The sequence below is a fragment of the Poeciliopsis prolifica genome, unplaced genomic scaffold (genome assembly GCF_027474105.1).
Source record: "Poeciliopsis prolifica strain line A6 unplaced genomic scaffold, Auburn_PproV2 SCAFFOLD003, whole genome shotgun sequence".
Classification (NCBI taxonomy): Eukaryota; Metazoa; Chordata; class Actinopteri; order Cyprinodontiformes; family Poeciliidae; genus Poeciliopsis; species Poeciliopsis prolifica.
Genome location: NW_026562378.1, coordinates 12,314,971 through 12,338,853, shown reverse-complemented (window position 1 = coordinate 12,338,853; position 23,883 = coordinate 12,314,971). Strand labels below are relative to the sequence as shown.

The 23,883-nt window shown below is 38.8% G+C and overlaps 1 protein-coding gene across 1 annotated transcript; it reads left to right on the top strand.

The window, feature by feature from the left end:
• The first annotated feature begins 261 nt into the window (after window positions 1-261).
• LOC129358391 (G-protein coupled receptor 22-like) lies at window positions 262-23,152 on the top strand. Its single transcript, XM_055027402.1, has 2 exons — window positions 262-657; window positions 18,599-23,152. The coding sequence occupies exon 2, from the start codon at window positions 18,724-18,726 to the stop codon at window positions 20,410-20,412; it is 1,689 nt and encodes a 562-aa protein (XP_054883377.1). The 5' UTR covers window positions 262-657; window positions 18,599-18,723; the 3' UTR covers window positions 20,413-23,152.
• The last annotated feature ends 731 nt before the right edge of the window (window positions 23,153-23,883 follow it).

Below are 23,883 nucleotides of genomic sequence, written 5' to 3'. Positions count from 1 at the left end.
AGCAAGTGTGCGTAATGCGTTTTAGGGCAAAGATGGAAGGAGGCGCAGTTGGGAAATCTCACTGAATTACAAAACGCGCGTTCACCCTTGAGGAATTTCAGGTCGTCCTTGTGAAACGCTACCCATGCACACCACCAACCCCTCCACCCACACCTCCTCCTGACTCCCTATCTCCTCCTCCCCTCCCAACAAGCCCCCTTCTCTCCATCCTCTCTGCCTGCCCTCCCCTCCCCGTGCGGATCACCGTATTGGTCGCTGGGATGGAGCGACTGCGCTCCAGCGTGCCGCTAGCGCACGATCATGCCTGCGGCCGGTCCGTGTGTGGGATGCTGTGTAAGTCCGCGCTTTGCGAGAGGGACAGGTGTTTGGGTGCCGTGTTAAAGAAACGCTTCAAAAACAGGGGGAATTAGTGGATTAGTGAGCAGACAGCCACACAGTAGCGGCTGTAGCGCTCTGCATCTGCAGGCGCGGAGGGTTTCCCCCCCTCCCGCTGTAATATTTATGACAAAACGGAGGCGAAATATTCTGGTCACGTTTTTGGCTGACAGCCGGCTGTCCTGGAGAGCGCTGGAGTGGATCGAGGGTCCAGTGCTGGAGAAGGCGCAGCGCACCGACACCTGCAGTACGATGTAAAGGGAATTCCCACGAACAAAACTGGTAAGTTTAACACTAGTCTTTGCCACTTCTTCTCGTGAGACTATTTTTTCTCCCTCTCTGCTATAAACTATATTAATCCGCTTAAAGCTACTGCATTTTATTTTTTGTTTACATAAAGTCTTATCGTGATTCCGATATGCGAATATGCATTTTGCATATTTGAGCTGGGAAATTATATGAAAGATTCAATCTTGTAAAATAGACACCATAAGGACAATTCTCTGTAATTTGGCACAAACAGTTGCGGAAAGACCTTTGTAATTGTTGGGACTGCGAACGAGGGGAAGCAACAAGATAATCAACAGACTTTCAATGAGGCCTTTAATAACCTTGTTTTCACTTTCAGACGAAGCAAATAATTGTTTTGCCAAAAGCTCTTTGAGAAAATAAGAACATTTCCAAAAAAAAAAAAAAAAAAAGACTGTTGGAAATATGTACAAGTAAAGGTACAAAAGGTCCATTTCCAGGATCCTTTAGCTTCATGCATTCGCGACGCTCCTCTGATCGTCTTAATTGCAACCTCTCTCTCTATCAGCGTGTTTTCATGTTTAATGTTTTGGGTTCATGAAAGTGCTCGGTCCTGCACCTGCACCTGCATATGAGATCAAGACTTCACTGTAGTTATTTACCTGCAGGGCCGGACTTAGGAGGGTGTGGGCCCCTGGGCTTGAGCCAAGGTGCGGGCCCTACTCAACCATCGTTATACAGTTGCAATAACTGTATAAGTGCATAGGAAGCCCCAGGCTAAAATCCGGGCTTGTTTACCTGTAACAGTAAAGTCAGCACTGGAAGCTGTTTGTGCAGAAATGGTGCCCCATTTTTGCACACAGAATATAGTGGGTATGCACAAGGAACTTTTTGTTTGTTTCTTTTGTAAGAACTAAGATATACATATATAATTTTAACAAATACAGCTCATTAATTAAAGCTATATTTTTATGGCGATCTCAATACAAGATGATGTTTATTCTGAAAAGCTTAAAATGTTAATCTTTGTTGAATTATAATGCATGTTCCACATGATCAGATGGAGTCCAGATTTCTTAAAAACACAGTGAATGTTAATTTCCATTGAATTTGGAGCCTCAAATCAGAATCAAACTTCTACATCATCAGACGTATTAACTGGGCATCACAAAAAGCAATACAAAACCTACCATTTTGTTCAGCCCCAAATAATGGATAACTTGTCCCCATGCTCTGATGTCACCCCTCCATAGGCTGACACCCTGAGTTGTGTGCCAGATTTCCTCTGTTAATAGCCAATCTGAATGTATTATAAATTTCCTTTTGATTGATCTGAGGCAAAACCAGAGTATGTAGCTTCCTCTGTTTGAGGGCCTTGTTCATACTTGAAATCTCACTTGAATGTTTCACAAATGTACCAGATGTATAATAAATGTCATGAAATCTTTAATTTGACATTTACATTAACGGTCCTGCTGTGAGGGTCACAATACAATAATGATCAGTTTTTGCGTAGCAATTTGGGACGTTAAAAACAAAATTGGCCCCTGCTTGTAATGAAGTCACCAGGACAAATAAGTCAGAAGACTAAATCCATTTACTGAACATAATTTTGCACAGAGACAAAATGTCTCTGATAAATAAATCAGAGTGGTATTATTCTAAACAAATAGCATCTAATACATAAATAAACATTTCCTCCCAGGACTAATTAATGCATAAATAATGTGAAGACAGATGTTTTGCCACAGAGTTAATTTAAGAAATGTATTGTTTAATAGGCTGACAGATTAACTATAAAACAAGAGTAGTTACATGCAGAAAGCTAAAACATTTACATATAAATAATATAAGTGGATTGATTTGTTTGTGGTTTTCGATGAGGTTTAACTGAAGGTAGACATATTTTTATTAAGACTTCCTTCAACCTTGAGTCGTGTCTTAATCCTTAGAAATTATTTTGATACAAACAGCTTTATTGAAATCTTTTTCATTTATGTTGTGTTTCTTGCTCTCTGCAGCTCTATATTGTTATTATTTTGTTTGTTTTGCAGCTGGTCTCCACTGCATCCTTCTTATTGGCTGCAGACTGGTTTAATACAGATCTTGTAGTGTAAGCTGTACAATAAGAACAAGTTTGTTCTGCAGTGTTTTATGAAGCGCATCCCACTGCAGAGAAACATTGCACCTGCAAAGCTAGGTCATATAAAGTAAATAAATTGCTTTAGTTTTCATACATTGGCCTTTTAAAATCCAGTAATTTAGTTCAAATTTTGAGAAACATAATTTTTACTACCAAGTCTTTCATGCGTCTATTGTTCATACCTGCTTATTCTTACTGGAGGGTTTTCTCCAGCAGCCATTGCTGTCACTTGGTACAAGTGGGTAATATGTTTGGGATTATAAGAGGAAGCTGGAGTACCCAGAGAGAACCCATGAATACACTGACACCCGGCTGGAGTTTAGCTCAAGACAACACGGCCATTAACAACTCCACTGTGCAGCCGATAAAGAACTTCAATCTGTGAAAATTGACTCTTTGCATTATATTTTTTTGCCAGATGGTGGAGTACATACTAATAGTTTTAAGAACAATTATGCGATGTATGATCATTAATTATTTATAGAAGGACCGGAGGCAACGTCAGAATGTATGTGTGAGGAAGAGAGCAGGCAGCTCTACACAGCTCTGCAACAAAGCAGGATTTCACTAATATTTCAAAACAAAGACAAGGACATTTGAATTCATGTCTTTCTTTTTTTTATATATATATGTTTAGCAAAATTTGTATGAGTAGTGAGATCACTGTGCCTCACTAAGATTGCCACCATTTTCTGTCCCATGACAGAGAAAGTTTGTGTTTATTCCCACTTAATTTCTGAACAATTTTGCACTTAGTGTCAATTAAAATAGCTATTAGTCTCCTTTATTCTGTAACAACTTCCACACTAAAAAAAAATGTGGTTATTATGATCTGATGGCATTTGTATGGTGTGTCAGTTGATTGGGAAATGATCTGTTGTATACCACCCAGTTGCAAGCAGGTCCACTCGATCTAAGAATCGTACAATGCAGCTTAGAAGTGCATTTTTATAACAGTTACATATTATTATCATCATGTTATTTCCAAAATTTATTTCTTGTAAGTTAAATTTTTTTAAAAATCAACCAGTTCCAGTAAGTAGCTAACTTCTCAGTGTGTCTAAGAATATGTACCGAGTGCAAACATTCAAAACTCTGACATTGTAATTAAGAATATCTGAAGGTGTTAATCCACACTGAGATATGTCCCAATGTTTTTCCCATTCTCAGACTAATTAGAGGGTTAGCCTGTGTGTTTGCTTTGCATATGGGTCATTGTAGGTTTGCATCTAAAAATGTATTTATAGAGAAGCTTTGATGCTGCTGGTGGGGGAAATATTCCACCACACGCGTGTCGCTCTCTTACTAAAAGCGGCAGCACAGTTGAGGGAAGCTGTCACATTTGGTTTTGGCGCGGTGAGAAACAGGAGTACTGTACCTCTGATGTGACGTGCTGATTGAGAGATCTTTTTTACTTTTCCAGATGACAATGTCAAGACGGTTGTCAGGGAAATTTTTAGGATTTCGGTGTGAAAAGCATGCAAGGTTCTCCAAATAATCCTGCATGCACTTTGAATATTACTATAAAGACACTGAAGACATTTATATGTCGTGAAATAGCTTTCAGTGCCTTGAGAAAGTATTAAAACCACTTAAATGGATCACATTTTATCACAGTAGAACAACAATCTTTAATGGTTTTTGTGATGTAACAAGACGAGAGAGTAATTATTATTAATTATTATTGAAGATGAGCATGGCATAATGATTTTACAACAAATAACATTTAAAAATTTAAAAGAAATTGACTGAAAATATAATTTAAAAAAATTATTTGATTCTTTCTTTTAATTTTCTAATTGTTTTTCTTATCTTCTTTCCAGCTTTCTGAGGCTCTTACCCACTTAGAGAATAGGTTCGATAAAGTTAATAGACATTAGTGAAGAAATAGCATCATGAAGAACGAGGAACAAGGCAGAGGTCAGGGATAAAAGAGCTTAAAGCAGAGTTATTTTAATTAAGAGGCAAAGCGAGGAGAGTGTTAATCAAGGAATTACCCAAGAGGTTCATGGTAACCTTTGTTACCAGAGGGGAGAATCTGTTGGCTTGTCATCTATCAGGAATACACCCCATAATTCTGACCATTATGTTAAAAAGTCACAATTTCTGTATTTCTGACAGAAAAACCATAAGAAGCCCCCTCTAAAGTTTACCACAAATCATATAAAAATACAACAAACACATGGAAAAAGATGTTCTCACCAGAAAAAAAAAAAAACTAAATTTAGCTTTATGGAGTACGTACAAAAAGATAACTTGATGGAAGAAAACGATATCTGGCGCCCAGCACCCCGTCATACTTTCAGCAGGACATTGAGTCTGGTCAGATTGGAAGCTCTGTAGAAACGGTAAATTGTTGAAGAAAATGTGCTAGAAGCAAAGGTCCTGAGTCTGAGGTGTAGATTCAGCCTCTGGGAGGCTACAGAGAGAGATACAATGAAGTGTAACTTGTAAATTGACCAAACTTTAAAACATTTAATCTTTTTGCATGCACTCTAGGGGTTTTTTTTGTTGAGATTTAAACTTAAATGCATGCTCCTCTTTTCTTAAAACGTGGTAATAAAGCAGTACGATAACAATCTACCCTAGAATAGAAAAGTAAAAACTCAATAAGCCCCAGTAATTGACTTGTCTGCAGATGTATTGATTACTGATGACAGAAGAAGCCCATTCCTCTTTACATTGTTCACTGTGTGAAATTACTTAACCCTTATCTTTATTTTCAAACACAGCACAGTAAATACTAATGTTGCTTTCAAATTTGCACCAGCACAAGAAGGCAAAAATCTCAAAGCAGATCTTCCCTTTAGATATGATATGAAACAATAAGGAAGGTGGTCAGAGTACTGCACAGAAAGAGCAAATAGAGGGAGGATACAATGCATCATTAGAAGAGCAGAAAACTGGAGTAGTCATGAGAGAAAAGCAATAATAAGAGAGGAAGGAGAAAACATGCGTAGGAGAACCGACATCCACTTTTCTGGCCATGTTCTAGATATGATCTTAATATTTCAACATTCACATTATGATGCTGCTCACTCACCTGCTCCAAAAGTGGCAAACTGACAGCCATAAGATGAATACAAATGTGAACCTAATTTATGTTACGCCTCCTGGAGTGTTTCATTTAAAAGTCCCTTCATGCAGAATAAAAAATGAATCCCTTGGTGTTATTTGTGCACAATCATGTCTCACGTGTGTTGTTCACCCCCTCAGAGTTAAGGTTGAACCCCTTGTCTGCCATTATGTTATAATATCATGGTTGATAGCCCTGCAGTGAAGCGCTCCTCTCCTGGCCAATGATGTCCTGTCTACGGGAGATAAATGGCATTAATTGAGATCTAATTGGCCTCCAGAGTCAAATAGCTTCATCATTTCAACCTGATACTGACTACTTCTGCATTCGCTCATCTTTTTTCTTTTCATCAGCTCAATTTTCTCCATTGCTCTTTTTGATTGGCCATAAAACATCTTTTTCCATACCTCTTTATCTGCTAAAACTGAGTCATTCATAGACGCCGGGTGTGAGTGTGCTCCAGAAATCTAGTGCACAGATTCTCCTTTTCTCTGCAGACTCTGACTGAAAACAGTGTCTAATTAATTTTGAGCTGAAGGTTAGCTCTGCATGAGCCCAAAACTGTCCTGATTACCATTGATTTTTTTTTCTTTCTGTGCAACAGAGTTACTAGTCGAGTCAGAGTTAATGTTTGAAGTTTTCTATGTTGTGCTGTGAAGTGATGATCCCATCGGGGCCTTCTGTTTGCTCGTGCACAAACATGAAACAATGCTACACATATTCCTGTGGATGATTTGACACAACTTCACTAATCTACCAACTCTAATGAGCCGAGAAAAGCAGTAATCTGCTGAGAGGGTTCTGTTGAAAATCAATACGTTTAGAAAGAGTCTTTGTTTACAACATGGGCTCCACAGAACACAATTACACAACTTCATCTTTATATAAACCAATTTAGGACAACCACTTTCCACTTTTGCTATCTAAGTAGTCAGAAAGAACTTCACTTTTGCTTTCTCCTGAATTTGGCCCGAGGCATAAGCAAACTGCAAAGGCCCTCAGAGCTGCAGGGGCTTCAAAGGCCATTGAATTTCAACACCAATGGTCAAAACTTTCTACTTTCTTCTTCTATGCTTTTGGAGCAGTATTCTAACAAAATAAAACTTTGTATCATTAAGCAATTCTCACATGTACAAAAGAAAAGCTTCACAGTCTCATTGTTTCACTGCATCTAACTTTGAGTCAACTTGGAAAACATTTGCAAAAAATCCCAGCAACAAATGTCGATGTTTATTCAGGTGTATGAGAACTTACAGAAAAAGTAGGAAAATCCAACCTTTAGTTACAAAACATTTCTAAAAATTAACATTGCTTTTTGAACTAAGCTTTTATGACGGTCACCATGGCAGAAAATGTCCTAAGCTCACAGTTAAATCTGGAGTCACCAAGTATTTTTAAGTATTTGGGCTTTTTCACCAGAATCCACCAGTGGATTCTAGTGAATTCTTCTGGGAGTTTAACTTTGTGTGCCTTTCTGCAATGAGACCAATCCTGAGCTTTTCTACAGCACTCCAGGAGAGTTTGGTAGTCAGGGAAGGGTTAATATTTGCCAGCTGCTAAGTATGGTGGAGGATCTGTGATGCTGTGGTACTGCTTCTCTTTAGCAAACCCTGAGAACCTTGTTGGAGTCCAGGACATCATGGGTTATTGAAAATAAAACCCTGCTGGACTGTCCTGTAAATAAAATGATGTACTCATTGGGATACTCGAAATATTATTAATCCAAAACATTTTGCCAAATTGATCAATCAATCAACCAATTAATCAGTCACCGGACTGATAGCTGTCTCAGTCCTCAAACCTAAATCTATTGGAAAGTTGTAGGATGAGTTGAAGAGGACACAGACTAAGAGAAGATCCAGGACTTTGGATTGAGAAAGATTGTTTGAAAAGGAATCATCAAAGACTCCTCTGTATGCTCCAATGTAATGAAATGCTGTCAGAGGAGACTATGCGTGGTCCTTTGCCAAAATGGGCTTGCAGTAAAAAGTGCTGCCAGCAGAGTGCAAATAACAACCAATGGAAAGATCTATTGTCCTCTTACTGAAAAAAATCACTTGCTGTTGGATTGCTGTATATTTTTCATAGTGAGATAATGCAGTTGCAATAAAAGATGAATTGACTTAAAGATTTTTTGTTATTGTGTTGCCGTGGTTGATGAGCAGTGGTCTTAGCTCCCTTATCTAATATTTGAAATCTTTCTGTCTAGAGGAAGATTCCATGCAACATTTGTCACCTGGCAGCATATTTATTATTTTTTATGCAACAATAGTTGTCATTTTTATTAGTAAAGCAAACTAAACTGAGCAGCTTAGCATCTCCAGTTGTAAGAAACTCAGAAAAGCAGCAAAAAGTTGAGAAATGTATATGTTTTCTCTTATCTTTCATCAGGGGATTCATGTTAAAAAAATAACAATTTAACAAATTAGTCTAGTGGAAATTTTAAGGAAACCCTGTTCTCAGTTTTCAGTCCAGTTGCTGTCACAGGTTGATCAGCACTTTATTGTCGAGGAGAGAAAAGTAAAGTTTCCCCGTTTTCTTCTCCCGTCTTCTGTCTGTGGGAGATTTTCAGCGATTGTGTCTGCATGCGCTCGGCGAAGCATTTGTGCTCAGGTCAAAGCTTCAGCCAGGTGTTACCATCCAGCTGCTGGTTTGCTGCTGTGTCACAAGAGAACCATTAAAACGGTGGCAGCCCTCGCTATGTGAGGCAACTATTTATTCATAACATTCCAGCACAAAGCAAATCAACACAGGTGGGAAGCAGTACACAGGCCATTTCGCTCTGATGATTGCATCCAGAGAATTAATTTAACTCCTATTAGATACTGCTATTTGGTTTAATTCAAAGTTTATTAAGGGCACAGCTTGTAAAGAGTTTGACATGGATAGATGGTGGCAGACGTCGCTAATCTATAGCAATCTCCTAAATGTGCATAAAAATAAAAATGTTATTTAGTGGTTAAAAACAAACACAATGGATGCTGATTTATTTCTCCAGTTTATTCTGCTTCTTTTTGTCTTACATCTACACTAATCGTTGCTATTTTCTGCAATAGTATGCCATTTTAGACACAATTTATCTTCATTTCACAAGCTTTCGCTCCGGGATTTCTTTTTGTTTCAAAGAGTGGTGATTGCATGACAGCCTTGATGAGTGCATATTGATGGGACGTGCGTTTAATAGTAAAATGATGTAGCCAGGACGACACTGCTGGATGGAGGGTGCAGAGGGATGTCTATAAAAATGGCAGAGCTAAATTAAATCTACTGAACTCACTGTCAGGTGGTAATGATGCCTCACACTGGTTTAAAGCTGTCTATGGGGAGCAATGTTTCTATTTCTACACATATCCATGCAGGCAGGCTATAATAATTAACCTGTCCATTGCTTCTTTACTGATGTTCTGGTTTTGCATCAGCATGTCAAAATAAAACATCTAAGGCAACTCAGAATGCAGCTAAGAATAGCATTTGTAAGAAAACAGTTAATGCCTTTAAGGTACAAGTTTTATAAAAAAAATAAATAAAACAGCTATTTTGAGAAATGAGCAGCTGAGTAGAATTGGGTGATTTTCAGACTGTCTTGCTGCTCTCAAACTCGAATATCCAATTTTTTTCTGATCATTGAAAGCATCTTAGTGAGCGCCACCTGGCTGCTGACTATAATGCTCTTTGGTGTGGAGGTTGTTACTGAGTGAAGAAGACAGTCAGCACATTCATAGCCATGGCAAAACATTCACACCTTTTAACAAAAAATCTGATTTGTATTAAAACCAATGCAATTTCTGAGGTGTTTGATTTAATTTGGCTTTTTCTTTTTGTTTTTCGGTTTAGCTTTCTGTTTGGTATTTTATTCAGCTGCAGTTACTTTACTGGATAGGAATTTTTATTAAACCATTCCTGTGTTGTTGGACTGAGTTAGACTGTAACGAATAAAATTGACATATTGCTTTATGAAAAAAAATCTTTATGAAATAAAATAAGAACATTAAATAAAAGAGCACTTGAAAATTTGATGAAGTTATAGTTACTTTAGTGTAGGTGTGTGAAGTGACAGACTTCAGAGATCAGTTGCCACATTATATAACTGCTTACTTTGCTGCAAGGATATTTAAATAAGTGATAACTATAAAACAAATTGCTTACTCAATGCTTTTACTGCTATGAACAACCCAGAGGGTTTTTGACTCTAATTCAGTTCTCAAAGAGGAAACATTGCTGTACAAAAGAGAAGGAAGTGACATGACTCGATTTTTTTTATATCCAGTATCAACAAGGTGCTTCAAAGGAAGAAACCATGGATGCTGCATTTACAAAAAACTTATGTTGACAACATGATCAGACTTCTGCAATTCATCCACGTAGTGAGAATGAGAATTTCTTTAGATAACAGGAAGGTTTAACATATAACAAGTTTTAGTTATGTTGCTTGTCCGATTTATAAAGTTGACAATTTGTTAAAACCTCTCTGTCTAAGGAGCAACTGTCAATCTTTAAGAGAATACACATAAATAATTATATTTTTGAGACTTTAACCTTGCTAACTTTTCTAAGCGCTGATTAAAGAAGCTAACGACAGTTTAAATGTCAATCCTGTAATCATTTTTGCTTTTTTTTTTTGTCTTTGCAACATGTTTCCTTACATGGTAGCATAACTCCTCTTCTTAATTAATGAACGCTCAGGGAGAAACTACAAAACATCATTTACTTCTCTTCTTAAATGTACTTGAGGACTCGACTGAGTCAGCTTAAATTGCTATAGGCAGCACAAAGATTTTTAAAACCCAGCGATCATAATCAGCCACAAATTTCTGATTGGTTCAGGTCTATTAAAGATCCCTGTGGGAAGTGACACAAACATATTGCAAAGCCTCAAACCTCAAAGCCATATGCTGGTTCCTAAATAAATGGTGAAAAGGGAAGGCAAAGGGGTGCAAGTGGGACTGTTCAAAAGAGAGATGGATTGTGGCAGTGAGCAGGGAACAAACATTCCTCTCCACTGAGCACACGACTCAGCATCCATCTGCACACCCCTAAGCCTTCCTTCCATCCATCATTCCCTCATTGCACCTTCATCTTGTTTTATCTATGCCCGCTCCAACCTCCAATCCCAGCTCTTCCTAACTTGTCTCGAGGATAAGTGTGGATGGGGATTTGGCCATTTCCTGAGCACAAAACATGTCGTTCACCTCGAAAAGCAATCCATCTTGTGTTGGTTCTACAGGAACCATGCAGGCAGGGAGCGAGTGCAGAGGGGCGGGAGGTGGGTGGTTGTGTGGGTGAAAAGCAGCTATCAGAAGCATTGTGAAATCCATTTCACTGGTGGGATCAGCAGGATTTCTTATAGCACATGTGAAAACTTTGCAGTGCTGACAGTTGTTTGGCCTTATGAATAGTAACAGGGAAGGTGTTAAGCTGGAACATGTGATGAACCATCTAAGCTTGTCTGCTTGTCACATTTTGAGCAGCCGCACTGCTGAGAATCAACAGCAGGTCTTGATCTGAAAAACATTAGATGAAGATGTTGTTGCGCTTACTGAGCTCGGTCTGCTGCTCGCATTTCCAGGCTGGTTTGTTGGATGTCTGCCAGGGATACTGCTGCCCAGCTGGGCGACGCTCGCCGTTAGCGCTGCGAGATGAATGGGGTTGGAAAAATTAAGGCTTTGATCAATTGTTTCACTGCGGACTTCAGGAATACCTAAAACAGCCATGAGTCAGCGCTCTGTGTAAACCGTCAACCTCTTTGCTTTCCCCCTTTTTTTTCTTCTTCCATCAATTCAATCTTCTTCTGATTTGGCTTGCCTCCGTCTCTCCTCTGCGTCCCTTTCTTTCCCAAATGTCATCTCTGGGTGACAGTGCAGTAGTATCAAAGAGCAAAGCCTTCTCATCTTTTTGTTCTGACATATCACAGCTCTACAAGAAAAGGGAGGCAATTCTCCACAGACATTAGGCTGAAGAAGCCATAAAACAGCTGATATACTTCTGTCTTTACAGTCAATGTCCTGTTAGGAAAAGGACGAAATCAGCTATACAAACACTGAATCAGTTTAGATAATTCTACATATTTATGTGGTTGTTAAAGTTTCTGTTAGGATGATTAGTTGAATGGTTCAGTATAGATTGATGGTGTGCATGAAAATACTACCAGATCTGGGATCTGACCCAGCTTTGAAATGATTAACTTCTGTTGTTGATCCAAATACAGGCTCCTCTCTGTTCATCCCTGGAGTCTGGGAATACTCTTGTTGTCCTCACCTAAACACTCCTGACAATTTCCATCCATCAGGTTAACCTAAGAACAGAGATTTACTATTAGAAACTAGATGACTTTGTATGCAGTGACTTGCAAAAATCTCCCTACCCCTTTATTGTCATTATTATTTTGTCTTTTATTATGACAATCGCAAACTTTGATTTATTTTGTATGTGGAAAACCAATAAGTGGTGCATTTTTTAAATAAAAATAATTTTATTAAATGTAAATGCAACAATGTATGCTCTATTTCAAAATATTTATTTTCTAAAAACCTTTAATCCATTCTGGGATGCATTTGTATTCAGCCTAGTCTATTATGATCCCCAACACTTCTTAAGTCAGATTTTGTAAGCAGCTGTGTGTATTTTATGGCCGGCCCAAGGCATGAGCAAACTAAGCAGCCACTTACGATGAGCTGCTCTATGCTGTAGTTGGGGAAATATTGCTGCTGAGCATAATCATTTTGTGGCTAAAACAAACATTATTTTTACATCAGCTTCTAAGTTATGTGCAACTTCTGTTAAAATCATTCCAGTACTGGTACCAATCCACATCCTCAGGGGAGAAAGACTCACCCGGTATAAATTACATTTTTAGCTATTGCAGTAATGCTTAAGAGGAATGTATTTAATCAAAGAATGTCATGAATATGTGTGTAGGGCTGCACCGATTGCAGTTTTCTGGCCGGTCTTAAAGAGCCTGACCTGTCAATTTTGATTTTGGCTGGTATAAATTTTTTTGTCTGAAATGTTGCTAAATATAGCAAGAAAGTCACTGAGTTGGCAACAGTGGGGTGAATATTGTTAAGTGTAAATGTGCAGGTCAGGTCTCTCACTGTAGAGCAGAAGAGGACAGAGACTGATTTATAAACCTTCGCTGATGAAGATGAGATCAGGGGATGAGACGTGTAAGTATAAGCCGATCACGATCCCCCAAAATTAAGGAATCGGCGCCCAGAAATCAACTGGTTGATAAATCAGTTGGCCAATAAATGCATCCTATTATACATGTATATGATGAAACAACACTGCCAGAGATGCAATAAGTTTATAACAGATGTGTGAATGAGCTAATGATTGGACTGCTGATTGCAGCCAGTCCACATTGTTAGCAGAACTAGAGGGCCCCAAAACCAAATTTTGCAGCAAAATGTGCAAACATTACACAGCACATCACCTTTATCTGTCCTGTGAGCCCCAGATAACTTTAGGGCTCACTTTGGAGTGGTGTTTTTTTAAGTGTTTTTCAAACACTTAAAAATGTAATTGCAGCAAAAGTTGGTTTCTGCAAAGTTTGGTTCACAAACATACTTAAAGTGTGGCCATAACACAAAATGTGCAAAACTTAAAAGCGTATGGGTGCTTCAAAGTTTTGCAAGATTCTGAAACTCTGAAAGGGCTTTACTTGAAAAGGAAGAAGGATTTCTGAGAAGACGTATCTTTACACCTCTCTGGTCACAATTGAGTAATTAGCGCCTCGTTGCAAACCTTACACACTGAAATCACAGTCCTGTCTAGACTGTCAGAGACCAAGATGAAAGTCTGAGCGTGCTCTCTTGAAAAGTGAAGTACTTTGAAAAGCAGCAGGTGGAAACATCAATAGGTGGTAGCAGCTCAACGGACAGGACTTACAACAAAAGATTTCATGAGGTCTCGCTGCCTCATCACAGAGGAGAAAGTCTCTTTCCGTTGTTTATCAGAAAGCTGCTGATCATAAACCGTTGCTTTGTGTCAGGGCAAGTTTACCTCTGCTGATCAAGGTGTGATTAAGAAAATAAATGACACACACAAAAAGAGAGTTTGACCAAAGATGCAAGTTTTATTTTAAAATTGTATTTTTCTGTTGCACATTTTTAGTATTTTTTATGCCTTATTTTTCCTTCGCACTGTCTTTATATAAAGCACTGCTGCTGTGTTGTTATCTTTTCCATTATATTCGCTGGAGGACCTAATCCTCTCATTTACCCTTGCTTCATAATGTTTGTTATTCCACCAAGCAGTAGAAGTATGTCAAAAAGCTCCTCGCACAACGTTGTGTTAGCAGCTACCTGAACAACAGTGGGTTTTCTGTTTGTCTTTTGGCTCAGAGGACGTAATCAAGCCTCGAGCAGGAAATGTATTGTCTGACTCAGGAGTGCAAATTAAACACAAGCATAGCTTGTGTGTAGGGGTGTGCAGGGCCAACACCATCCTGCCAGAGAAAAGAAAACAAAAAGAAGCAGGCTGAACTTTTCACACTTGGACACACAATCTGGTTTAGTGTTTACCCCCTTTATATTTGAAAAGCAGCTTGACAACTTGTCATCTCCTGTTGGACACCTATAATAACCCTGGCAGCAGGGTGCTGGGCTCTGCCAGCTCGTTGTTTTAGACCAAATCACAGAATCCACACTAAATCAGACACCAAATGTGGTGGGAAAAAAAAAAAAAGAAAAACATCTGCCAAGTCAAAATAAAATCTTTGGCAGATGCACTGAGCAAACCAGTCAGTTCATTTATGCTTTTGACAGAAGATGTTAAATGAAAACTTAGTTACATTCAAATCAGAGACGCGCCAAATCTTCTGGAAACATTTCATTGTATATTAGGGATGTGCTGGTCGATTCCAGCCCATGTATCCCAGGACAGGCTCTTCCAAACTATTCTACATAATTTTAACCTTTACCTGCATGATGGAAACCTACCTCCTAGAACACAGGACGTTTGGATCATAGTTCCAAAAGTAAAACTTGTTCTGTTCTTGCCTGAAGTCTTTCCTGACCTTGTTCTTTCGCTCTAATGTGAAAATCACAGGCCTGATTGTAATTTACAGCACAAGGGTTTCACCTTGTTTCCAGCAATTTTCTGTTGTCACAACTCACTCTGAAATGTGCTTCCTTGGGAACAAACCTCCCTGAAGACAGAGCCTGATTACAACAAGCAGACAACAATAACAAGGCAAACTTGGTTAAAAAAAGGAAGAAAAAGAGAAAAATCTCTGAAGGCTACAGAGTAATTACTACTTATTTGTTTCCTTCTCAGTAGGATTGCAGATTGCAAAATATCAGAATGATAATATAGTTATTTAAAGATTTGTCTGAAAGGCACAAAACCTACTAAAGTTCATTGCTCTGTCTGAACACTTTGATTTTATTGGTTTCTCCTTCTCTGTAGAATATTGTGACTTTTCCTGCCTGCCGGTCAGAGTCACAGCTGCTCTTCTGAAGGGCATCTGACATTTACTCTTGCTGAAAGCTACCAGACATTTTGCACATCATTGTTCAAGTTTCTTTGTAGCTCTTATCAGTTTATCAGAGTACTAAGTAAGCCTTATAGCGGCACTCGTTCTCAGACTTTCCCTCTTTGTGAAAGGATAAAAACAGTGTTGTTGAAAGCTGTTCTGTCTCCATGCTGCAAAATCATTGTGTTGTAAACATTTGTCTGGGAATAAGAATAATAGTTTGAATGTTGCAAAGCATTCAGACCACTTAGATGACTGATATGACTATAACAGTATACGTTTAAGCTCATTCAAATGGGAAAACATTAAACTATTCAAAGATATGTTAATAACTCCAGCTATTTAAAACTTTTATGCTTCATTATGTTTCCCAAAGGAATTCTTGTGGCAGTTTTTCAATTACAGATCATTATGTGCTTACTACATCCACTTAGTTTTTGCTTGAAACACCAAGAAATTGGAGTATTTCCAAGTCCTTGTTTCCTTTAAATATCGTTTAATCTTTTATAATAAATGAAGACATTCATTTGTATCCATCACAAGGGAAAACTAACCACTAATCATGCTTTTATATCATAGTAGCTTGTTCCTACTGTTATCTCATCACCTTATTTTGTTTGCTAACATGCTAGAGTTAGAATTTTGGCAAGGGCTACATTTATTTTTTCTTTGACAAGTATTTAGATGCATTTAGTGGCTCGTTCTAAAAAAGGATCATCAAAAATATCTAATCCATGTATCCAATGAATCTTTTTTAAGACTTATGAAACCAGATGTCCTATGACTCATGTAAGTAGCAAAATTGCGACTGGCTAATCAAAGTGGGATGTAAATGTGAAGTTTTCTTTGTCTAAATTAACTCAATGAATTGAAATAAACCAATGTTTCTCTTTTTTATCTGCTCTAGTTGTTCATGTAGATTGTAGATTAAAGAAATGTAGTAAAATTACCACATGTTTAATGTTTTAAAGTTTTATTGTGATGTGATGTTAAATTAATTATATCCCCACACAGGATGATTTAGTCTTTTTTGTACTGATGGAGGAACATGGATAACAGAATAACATAAAGAAAAAACTTTTTGCAATAATCAAAATGAGACAATGTGACTGGCAGAGGATATGAAAGGGGTGTTTGCATGCTTCTTTTCTTCAGGCTTGTTAAAGTGGCAGATCAATGATGCTTTAAATCAATGCTCCAGCACCACTGCAACCCCCATAAAACCCATTAGTGACTTAAGATAGACCACTGCTCTCCCTTCAGGTCCTCCATTTGATGAATGTTAGACAGAAAAAAAATGCTGAAATAAAACAAACAGAAAATGGCCAACAAGAAGATGTGATAAACGGTGACAGTTAAAAGCAATAGCAAAGGCAGGAGGTGAGAATTATTGCTTTTTAATTCAGACGCTAAAGCAACTTTTACAAGGCACCTGGGTTTTCTGCCACCATAATTCACCCTCGTCCATTTGCCTCACAAAACACACAACCAGGTTAGGAATTATCTCCCAAAAAATCATCCAGATGGGGAGGAATTACATTGACATTTACCCTAAACCCTAACGGAGGTTTGTCAGAGAGAGAAATGCATATTTCAAATAGGAACAATGTTTCAGTCATTCTGTTATAAACTCTCTTACTGCTCATGTTTTTTGTTAACTTTTATTAGATTGTAACTCATAAACTTAAAGTTTTTTAACGTTTTTTTTTTTTTTTTATCAAAGTCTTCATCTTTTGTGGAGACAGGGAGGAGTAAATCATCCAATCAAAGTGAGGTTCATGTTAAAGGCAGAACATAATATTAAACCCCTACAAGCGCTTGAAAGAAAAGAGCCAAACTGCTGCTGTTGTGCAGTATCATCTGAAATAGTTTTTTTGAAACTAAAATACAAAGATCTTGTGTGCAATAGCTCTCTCTCCTTTACTTTTTAGGATGAATTCATTCACTTCATGCATTTTTACTTCATTTATAAAGGGAATATTCATGTTTGGTGAGGTTTCTAAATAACAGTTATGTGAATAGTTGTGTTAAATATAAAACTCACCTTGGTTGGAATAGCCGATTAAATTGAAATAGGAGAAGCGAGAAAGGCAATCCACTCAACATCAGCTGATGTTGAGTGAATTAAAATGAATTAAAATTTATTTTAATAAATAAATTCATGTTTATTTAAAAAAATAACTGGCAGTCAAAACACACATGACAATCAGTCCAGGAGAGATTGCGGTTCATGATCTGGAAAAACACCTTAAAGGATCTGTGTGGTTTAATATCTCACATCTACAGGGTAGATTATTGTTATCGCTTCAATGTTGAGCAAAGCTTACACTAAGCGTAACAACCTGTGTCAGTCATTAAACTGGAAAGACAACAGAGTGGGAAGACATAAAATTGATGTATTAGAAAAGAGTAAAAGGGATTGTGGAGGGGGCATAGCAGTCTGTTTCTGATAGCATTGTTTATGTGGTAGTGTCTGTGGATCATTGATCCATTTGTCTTCATTGCGTCTCCATGTGTGAACTATTAGCTGCTGCAGTCCTTTTGCTGAATCTTCTGTGTGGATAAAAAATGCATCTTCACCCTCACAGTCCAAAAATGTCCCTGCCGGATACTGACAGTAGCTGGAGGATGTGCTTACCAGAGCTACGAAGCAATAGCTGTTGTCACAGGCGTGGTTGTCGGTGCTGTGAGAACAAGCAGCCATAGTTAACATGTACTATGTCACTGACCTGTCAGCACTACAGATAAGCTGCTTGAATCCAGAATATTTGACAAAGCTTTAGCCTGCATGTATAGTTTCTGACCCATATAATGTATGCTGTGCAGGAATGAGTCAAGCATCCACCCACTCACTCTCTAAAGAAAGGGTTATCTTTTGCAACAGAATTCACCCTATGTGAATTATGAGAAAAATGAGCATTGGGGTTTGTTGAAATATGAACTGGTTGGGACTTTTTCATCAATGCACAACAAAATGCACTGAGGCCTGCATATTAGTTACATCTTGCTCCAGAACCTCTGTAAATTATTACCACTATAACAACTGCTATGTGTGCTGAGTCCTGTAAGAGATCATGGGACATACGCAATAACTTCAGCTGCATGACTTCAAAAGAGCCCCAGCATCACAATCACACTCCATGGGTCAACTTGTAAATCATGACATGTTTGACTTACACTTGTAACTGTTATTTTTTAAAATAAACATGAAGCACTGCTGGATCATTTTCCTTCCCTTGCTAACTTCCTTTCTGTGTATCTTCTCTGTTTTGTTTTGCAGCTACAACCTCAGATCTGGTTATCATCTCTAACGCTGTCTCATCTGAGCCAGAGTGAAAGGAAACATAGACCATGGTCAGGTTTGGCGGCTGCTGTTGCTATGCATGAAGGACCGCTGTGGTGTCAATGGAGACTGAAGGCTATCGTGACCTCCTGGAGACCAGCGATGGTCAGGGGGTAGGCCTGCTGGATGGAGGGGGAGAGGTGGGTGTGGAGGAAGGCTGGAACACACCCTATCCTGTCGGTTTCCAGGTGTCGTTGACCACTGTCCTCGTACTGGAACTCGTGTTGGGCTTCAGCAGCAACTTGACAGTACTTGTTCTCTACTGTGCTCAGTCCAACCTGGTAGATTCAGTCAGCAACCTCGTGACGGTCAACCTCCATGTGCTCGACATTCTGGTCTGTGTGCTCTGCTTGCCGCTGACGGTTGCTGTGATCCTGGTACCGGCAAATGAAAGTGGAGTAAGCAGCCTGGCCACACTTTGCTGCTTCCATGAAGCTTGTGTCACATTTACAAGTGTTGCTACAGCAGTCAATGTATTGGTGATCAGTTTGGACAGATATGACATCTCAGTGCGTCCAGCCAGTCGTCTCCTGACGCCTAGACGTGCCGCATTACTCCTGGCAGCAGTGTGGGCCGTCTCTCTGGCTGTTTTCTTCCTACCCTTTCTTGAAGGGGACTTCTTCTCTTTATCGGCTGAGGGTACTGAGGATGAGGAGCTCGAAAGGCAGAGCAATGACTCAGAACTCAACACTGGGCATACTCCCATTTTTTCTTCCGTCCCTCCTTCTTTATTACCCTACACTCCACCCTCCACTCCTTCGCACCACCTGCCACCAGTATGGCAAAATAGGACACTGCTATGTGTTGGAGGGCAGGGGTATTACACAGGTATGGCAATGTATTATCACTTGTTACTCCAAGTACCCTGCTTCTTCATAGCTGTGGCAGTGATGCTTTTCACCTACTCCAGGATTCTCCAGGCCCTCAACATCCGTATCGGCTCCCACATGATGAGGAACACACGGTCAAAGGACTCCACCTGCAGGATACGCTGCAGGAGGCAGAGGAAGAAGGAACTAAGCCTTCCAACAGAAACAGTGTCCTCTAACCAAAATCAAAACCTCAGTCACCCTCCACTCATCCCCTCTGCTACCCCTACTCCAACATCACCTCCACCATTGTCTTCCATGCCTCCAGGGATGTCAGATAGTGGGGCCACAATAACTACTGTGAGCACTGCTGCAACCACCCCTATTGCGACCACCCCAGCGACCCCTGCTTCTCCAACTCCCCCTTCGGCGTCAGCTCGAACCCATGCCTCCACACCTCTGCCTGCCTCATCCATGGGTGTACAGGCCTCAGTTTCAGCTATCATCGCTTTGAGAAGGGCAGTACGCAGGCACAGGGACAGACGAGAACGTCAGCGTCGCGTCCTGAAGATGTCCCTGATCATCATATCTACTTTCATGGGTTGTTGGGCCCCTCTGTCTGCAGTCAATGTTCTGATCCTTTGCATGGGCCCCAGTGACGGCCTGGTTGAGCTGCGCCTGTGCTTTTTGGCCATGGCTTATGGAACGACCATATTTCACCCTCTGCTTTATGCTTTCACCAGGCAGAAACTGCGGCGTGCCCTCAAAACACGTGTAAAGAAAAGGGTAGTATCGCTCCTGCAAGTAGACCCAGCTCCCAGCGGGGGGACTGTGATTCATAACTCTTGGGTCGAAGGAGGAGGCCAGAGAAAGGGTCGCAAGTCACGGGTGGAGGCTAGTGATGGCACTGATAGATGCCTCACTGAGGCAGTCAGAGAATGAGGCGGCTCGTCAAAGAGCAGTTGCATGTCTGAGAGTGGTGTTTGAGTTTAAACATCTATATGGACCTTACTAAGCTGATAGAGATGGATTGCTTGTACATTTATGAGTGGGTGTGAGGACAAATGAACAGCATATAGTTTACAAGGATCAGAACAAATACTTTGTCCTCCAGTGTTCGGCAAATGTGGAAAGAGGAGAGCCTCAAGCTTTTATGAGAGCCATCTTTTTGCTCTCCTTACATAAGCCCTTACAAGTCCACCACTGCCAGTAGGCAAACATTATAACAAACCTTGAGATGACTACTCCGATTGCTAGTGTGATCCCTTCATGTAACATAAGGGTTAAATATCTGCAAAGACATACAAATCAGTATTGCTCCTCCGTGCACTTTTACCTGCATGTGCATGTACATATGCACAGTTTAACACACATCACACACACATGCTCTTAACGCACATAATATAGTCACTATATGTGAAAGCACACAAGTATCTACCTGCACACATGTTCTCAGTGACATTAATACTTCTGAAAGACCTTTATCTTTGTTTTCATTATTTTCATGCCTTAATTGAGTTATTTGTATATTGTCATGGTGCTGAATGTCCAGCTGTGTGTTTACAACAATGTTATCAACACAGAATGAAAGTATTTACATTGATTGCAGAAAGAATAACAAAGTACTGCACCAATCAGGGATAACATTATGACCAAGTGAAGTTAATTACTCTGATTATCTCCTCATTGCGGTACCTACTAATTCTGGAAGACATTTACATCGTCTGTATGAAAAGACAAATATCCATTCTTCCTCACTGTCTGACATTAAATCAGACAAAACTTTTTTTTCTGTTTTTTTTACTGTTTTTTTGAATCCATAAGATTGTAGGGAATGACTTTGTCCATTTCAAGACCCATTTGCAACCAAGATTTAAATTGCTGGTCTTAAAGGAAGGTTATTGTAAACTTTCCAGTCATATGGAGAAGGAAAAAAAAGGAAAGCATAAGGTCTCGAGTGAATTTAATAACGACTAAATTTCAATTGCTAAATGAATGGGTCAGTATTTCTTATAAGCCTTGTTGATTGCTATATGTATCCAAAGTGGCTGATGAAGCATTACAAATTGCTGCTTTGCCAGAGATTTGACTCCAGACTTTGACATCTTTGCTGCCTGTCTTCTCCCTCTGTTCATTTTCTGCCTGATTACTGTCAATAAACACAATCTGCAGAAGAAAATGATGAAGAGAACATTCAAAAGAGTTATGGGTCGCTATGGCTGTGTGATTCAAATTGATGTTAATGTTCAAATTAATGTTCATTCTGATTCAAAAGCTGTACATACCTATCAGGGTACTCATCCTGGTCATAATGTTATGTCTGCGTGTAAATGATTAAAAGCATCGAAACATAAAGTTTACATACTCTGATAAAATTACCAGGAAAAAGCAAAAACAAAAGAAAGAAATGAAGAAAAAACAATCAGATTCTAGTCTAATTGTAGGTTAGTGGCACTTTTTAGAAAAATGTGTACAAAATTTAGTTGAAAGGCATGTTTTTATTTTTATTTTTCAGATGCATTTTAATGGTTATGACGAAGGAGTCTTGTGTGATTTTGTCAGTATGTTTGCACATTTGTAAACACTGGGTAAATGAAGACATATCTGTGTTTTAGCCAATGAATATGTGCAATAAAACACAAGTAAAGCAATGACCCCCACCTAGGGTGTAAACAAAGAGAATGCTTTGTTTTCTTTTTTTTCTATGTGTTATAAAGTTGTTGGAAAAGTACAAAAGGGAGGGGACTCTTTTGTCTTCTTTTTACAAAGAAGAGGTTGCTGAATATTAAACGTATAAATAAATATGTGGCGCATTTTTGTATTTATATGTATATGAAAATTCAATGTAATACCATTGTAACAGCATCACAACAGTTTCAAAGAGGGATTTAAAGGGCAATACTTTGTGAAATATTTCATTAGAACTGTCTGTGAAGCCAGTGCAGATTAACAGCATAAACTCGAGGAACCAAACCAATGACCTCTAACATAGGACTCTCCTCATGTTATCTCTTAGTTGCTCTGGACGGCAGCTTTGAGGGAGCATTTTAAATGATGACAAACAAAAACATCCTCTGGACTAAGACCTGAACACATCACACAATATAGTATCTCTTTCTCCTCAGGGCTTTGTGTATCATTTTCAAACTTGCTTGAAAAAAAAAAAACCCAAAATAAGATAATAATAACAGCAAGCAGCCCTCAGTCAGCTGTTGTGATAAGAGTGTTAGAGTAGGTTGCGGTAGATAGAGCTCATTTGAAACTTTGTATGAACTGAAGACTTGGAGGGCTCCTATGGCTTTGGGCTTTATTCTCCTTCCACCTCACCCTTTTTACACTGCTTGTGAGCCAAACAGGAAGACAATAACTCTTGTGTATTCATGTACATTTTTCAGGGATGTAAATACTTAAGTGTTTGTTTTGTGTTTTAGTCAGAAATCCCTTTTCCTTTGATCACGATCATCTGCCGGACAGAAAATCAGTCATTGTGAAAAACTCTTAAAGAGCAGGAGAGCTACAAAGAAGAAATATGTCAGTGTAGTTGTGTTAATAATGTATGTGTGTACACTGTAATTTACATTTATGACCATGTGTATAGAGAAATATTAGTATTGTAAAAGATTTATAATATGTGCTATTGTATAGAAAATAACTAAATCTGTATTAAAAAGGTCTATCTCAGTTTACTGTGTCTGTTGGTGTATGTTCAATGACAATATCAGAGCTGCAGCTCACTATAGGGTGCCATTTGTAAAGTTGGAGAGTAAAAATTTTTGACAGCCATATATATATATATATATATATATATATATATATATATATAATGTTATGTTATTTTATTTATTGATTGATTTATTTTTGTAAAGAAATGCAATAATACAACAATGGAAAATAAAAGTCCTGCTTGCAGATGAACTTGCAAATATCACAGGAAACAATGTAGTGTTCCTGCCAGGCCTGTATGAGGCAGTGAAGCCTGGAGATAACACATCCTCAGTGTGCACCATGTGCTTATTAGACAGTGAACATGTGATTAGAAGCCTGTAATCCATGCATCTTCCCTGATGGCATTAATGTTCCACAATGAGCATATTTGGTTTTAACACTTAGCATCAACACAATAAAACATGGAGGTTGACCATTGTTGTTGTTGTTGCATAAAGTTCATCTTGTTTCTAAAAGTTTCACTTTTATAAAACTTGTGCATTTGAAACACAAATATTTTTTGTCATAAAGATCAGCATGTTGATGATTTCCCCACACCTCAGTCGTAATAGTTATTTAAATTGGTGTTGCCTTTTTTTGTCTTAAATTCTCACCCAACATCTGACAAGAACAGACAATCCCTCTGCATGCTGACCTACAACCACTCCAACAAATAGTCACTTTCATGGCCACCCACTTAAAAACATC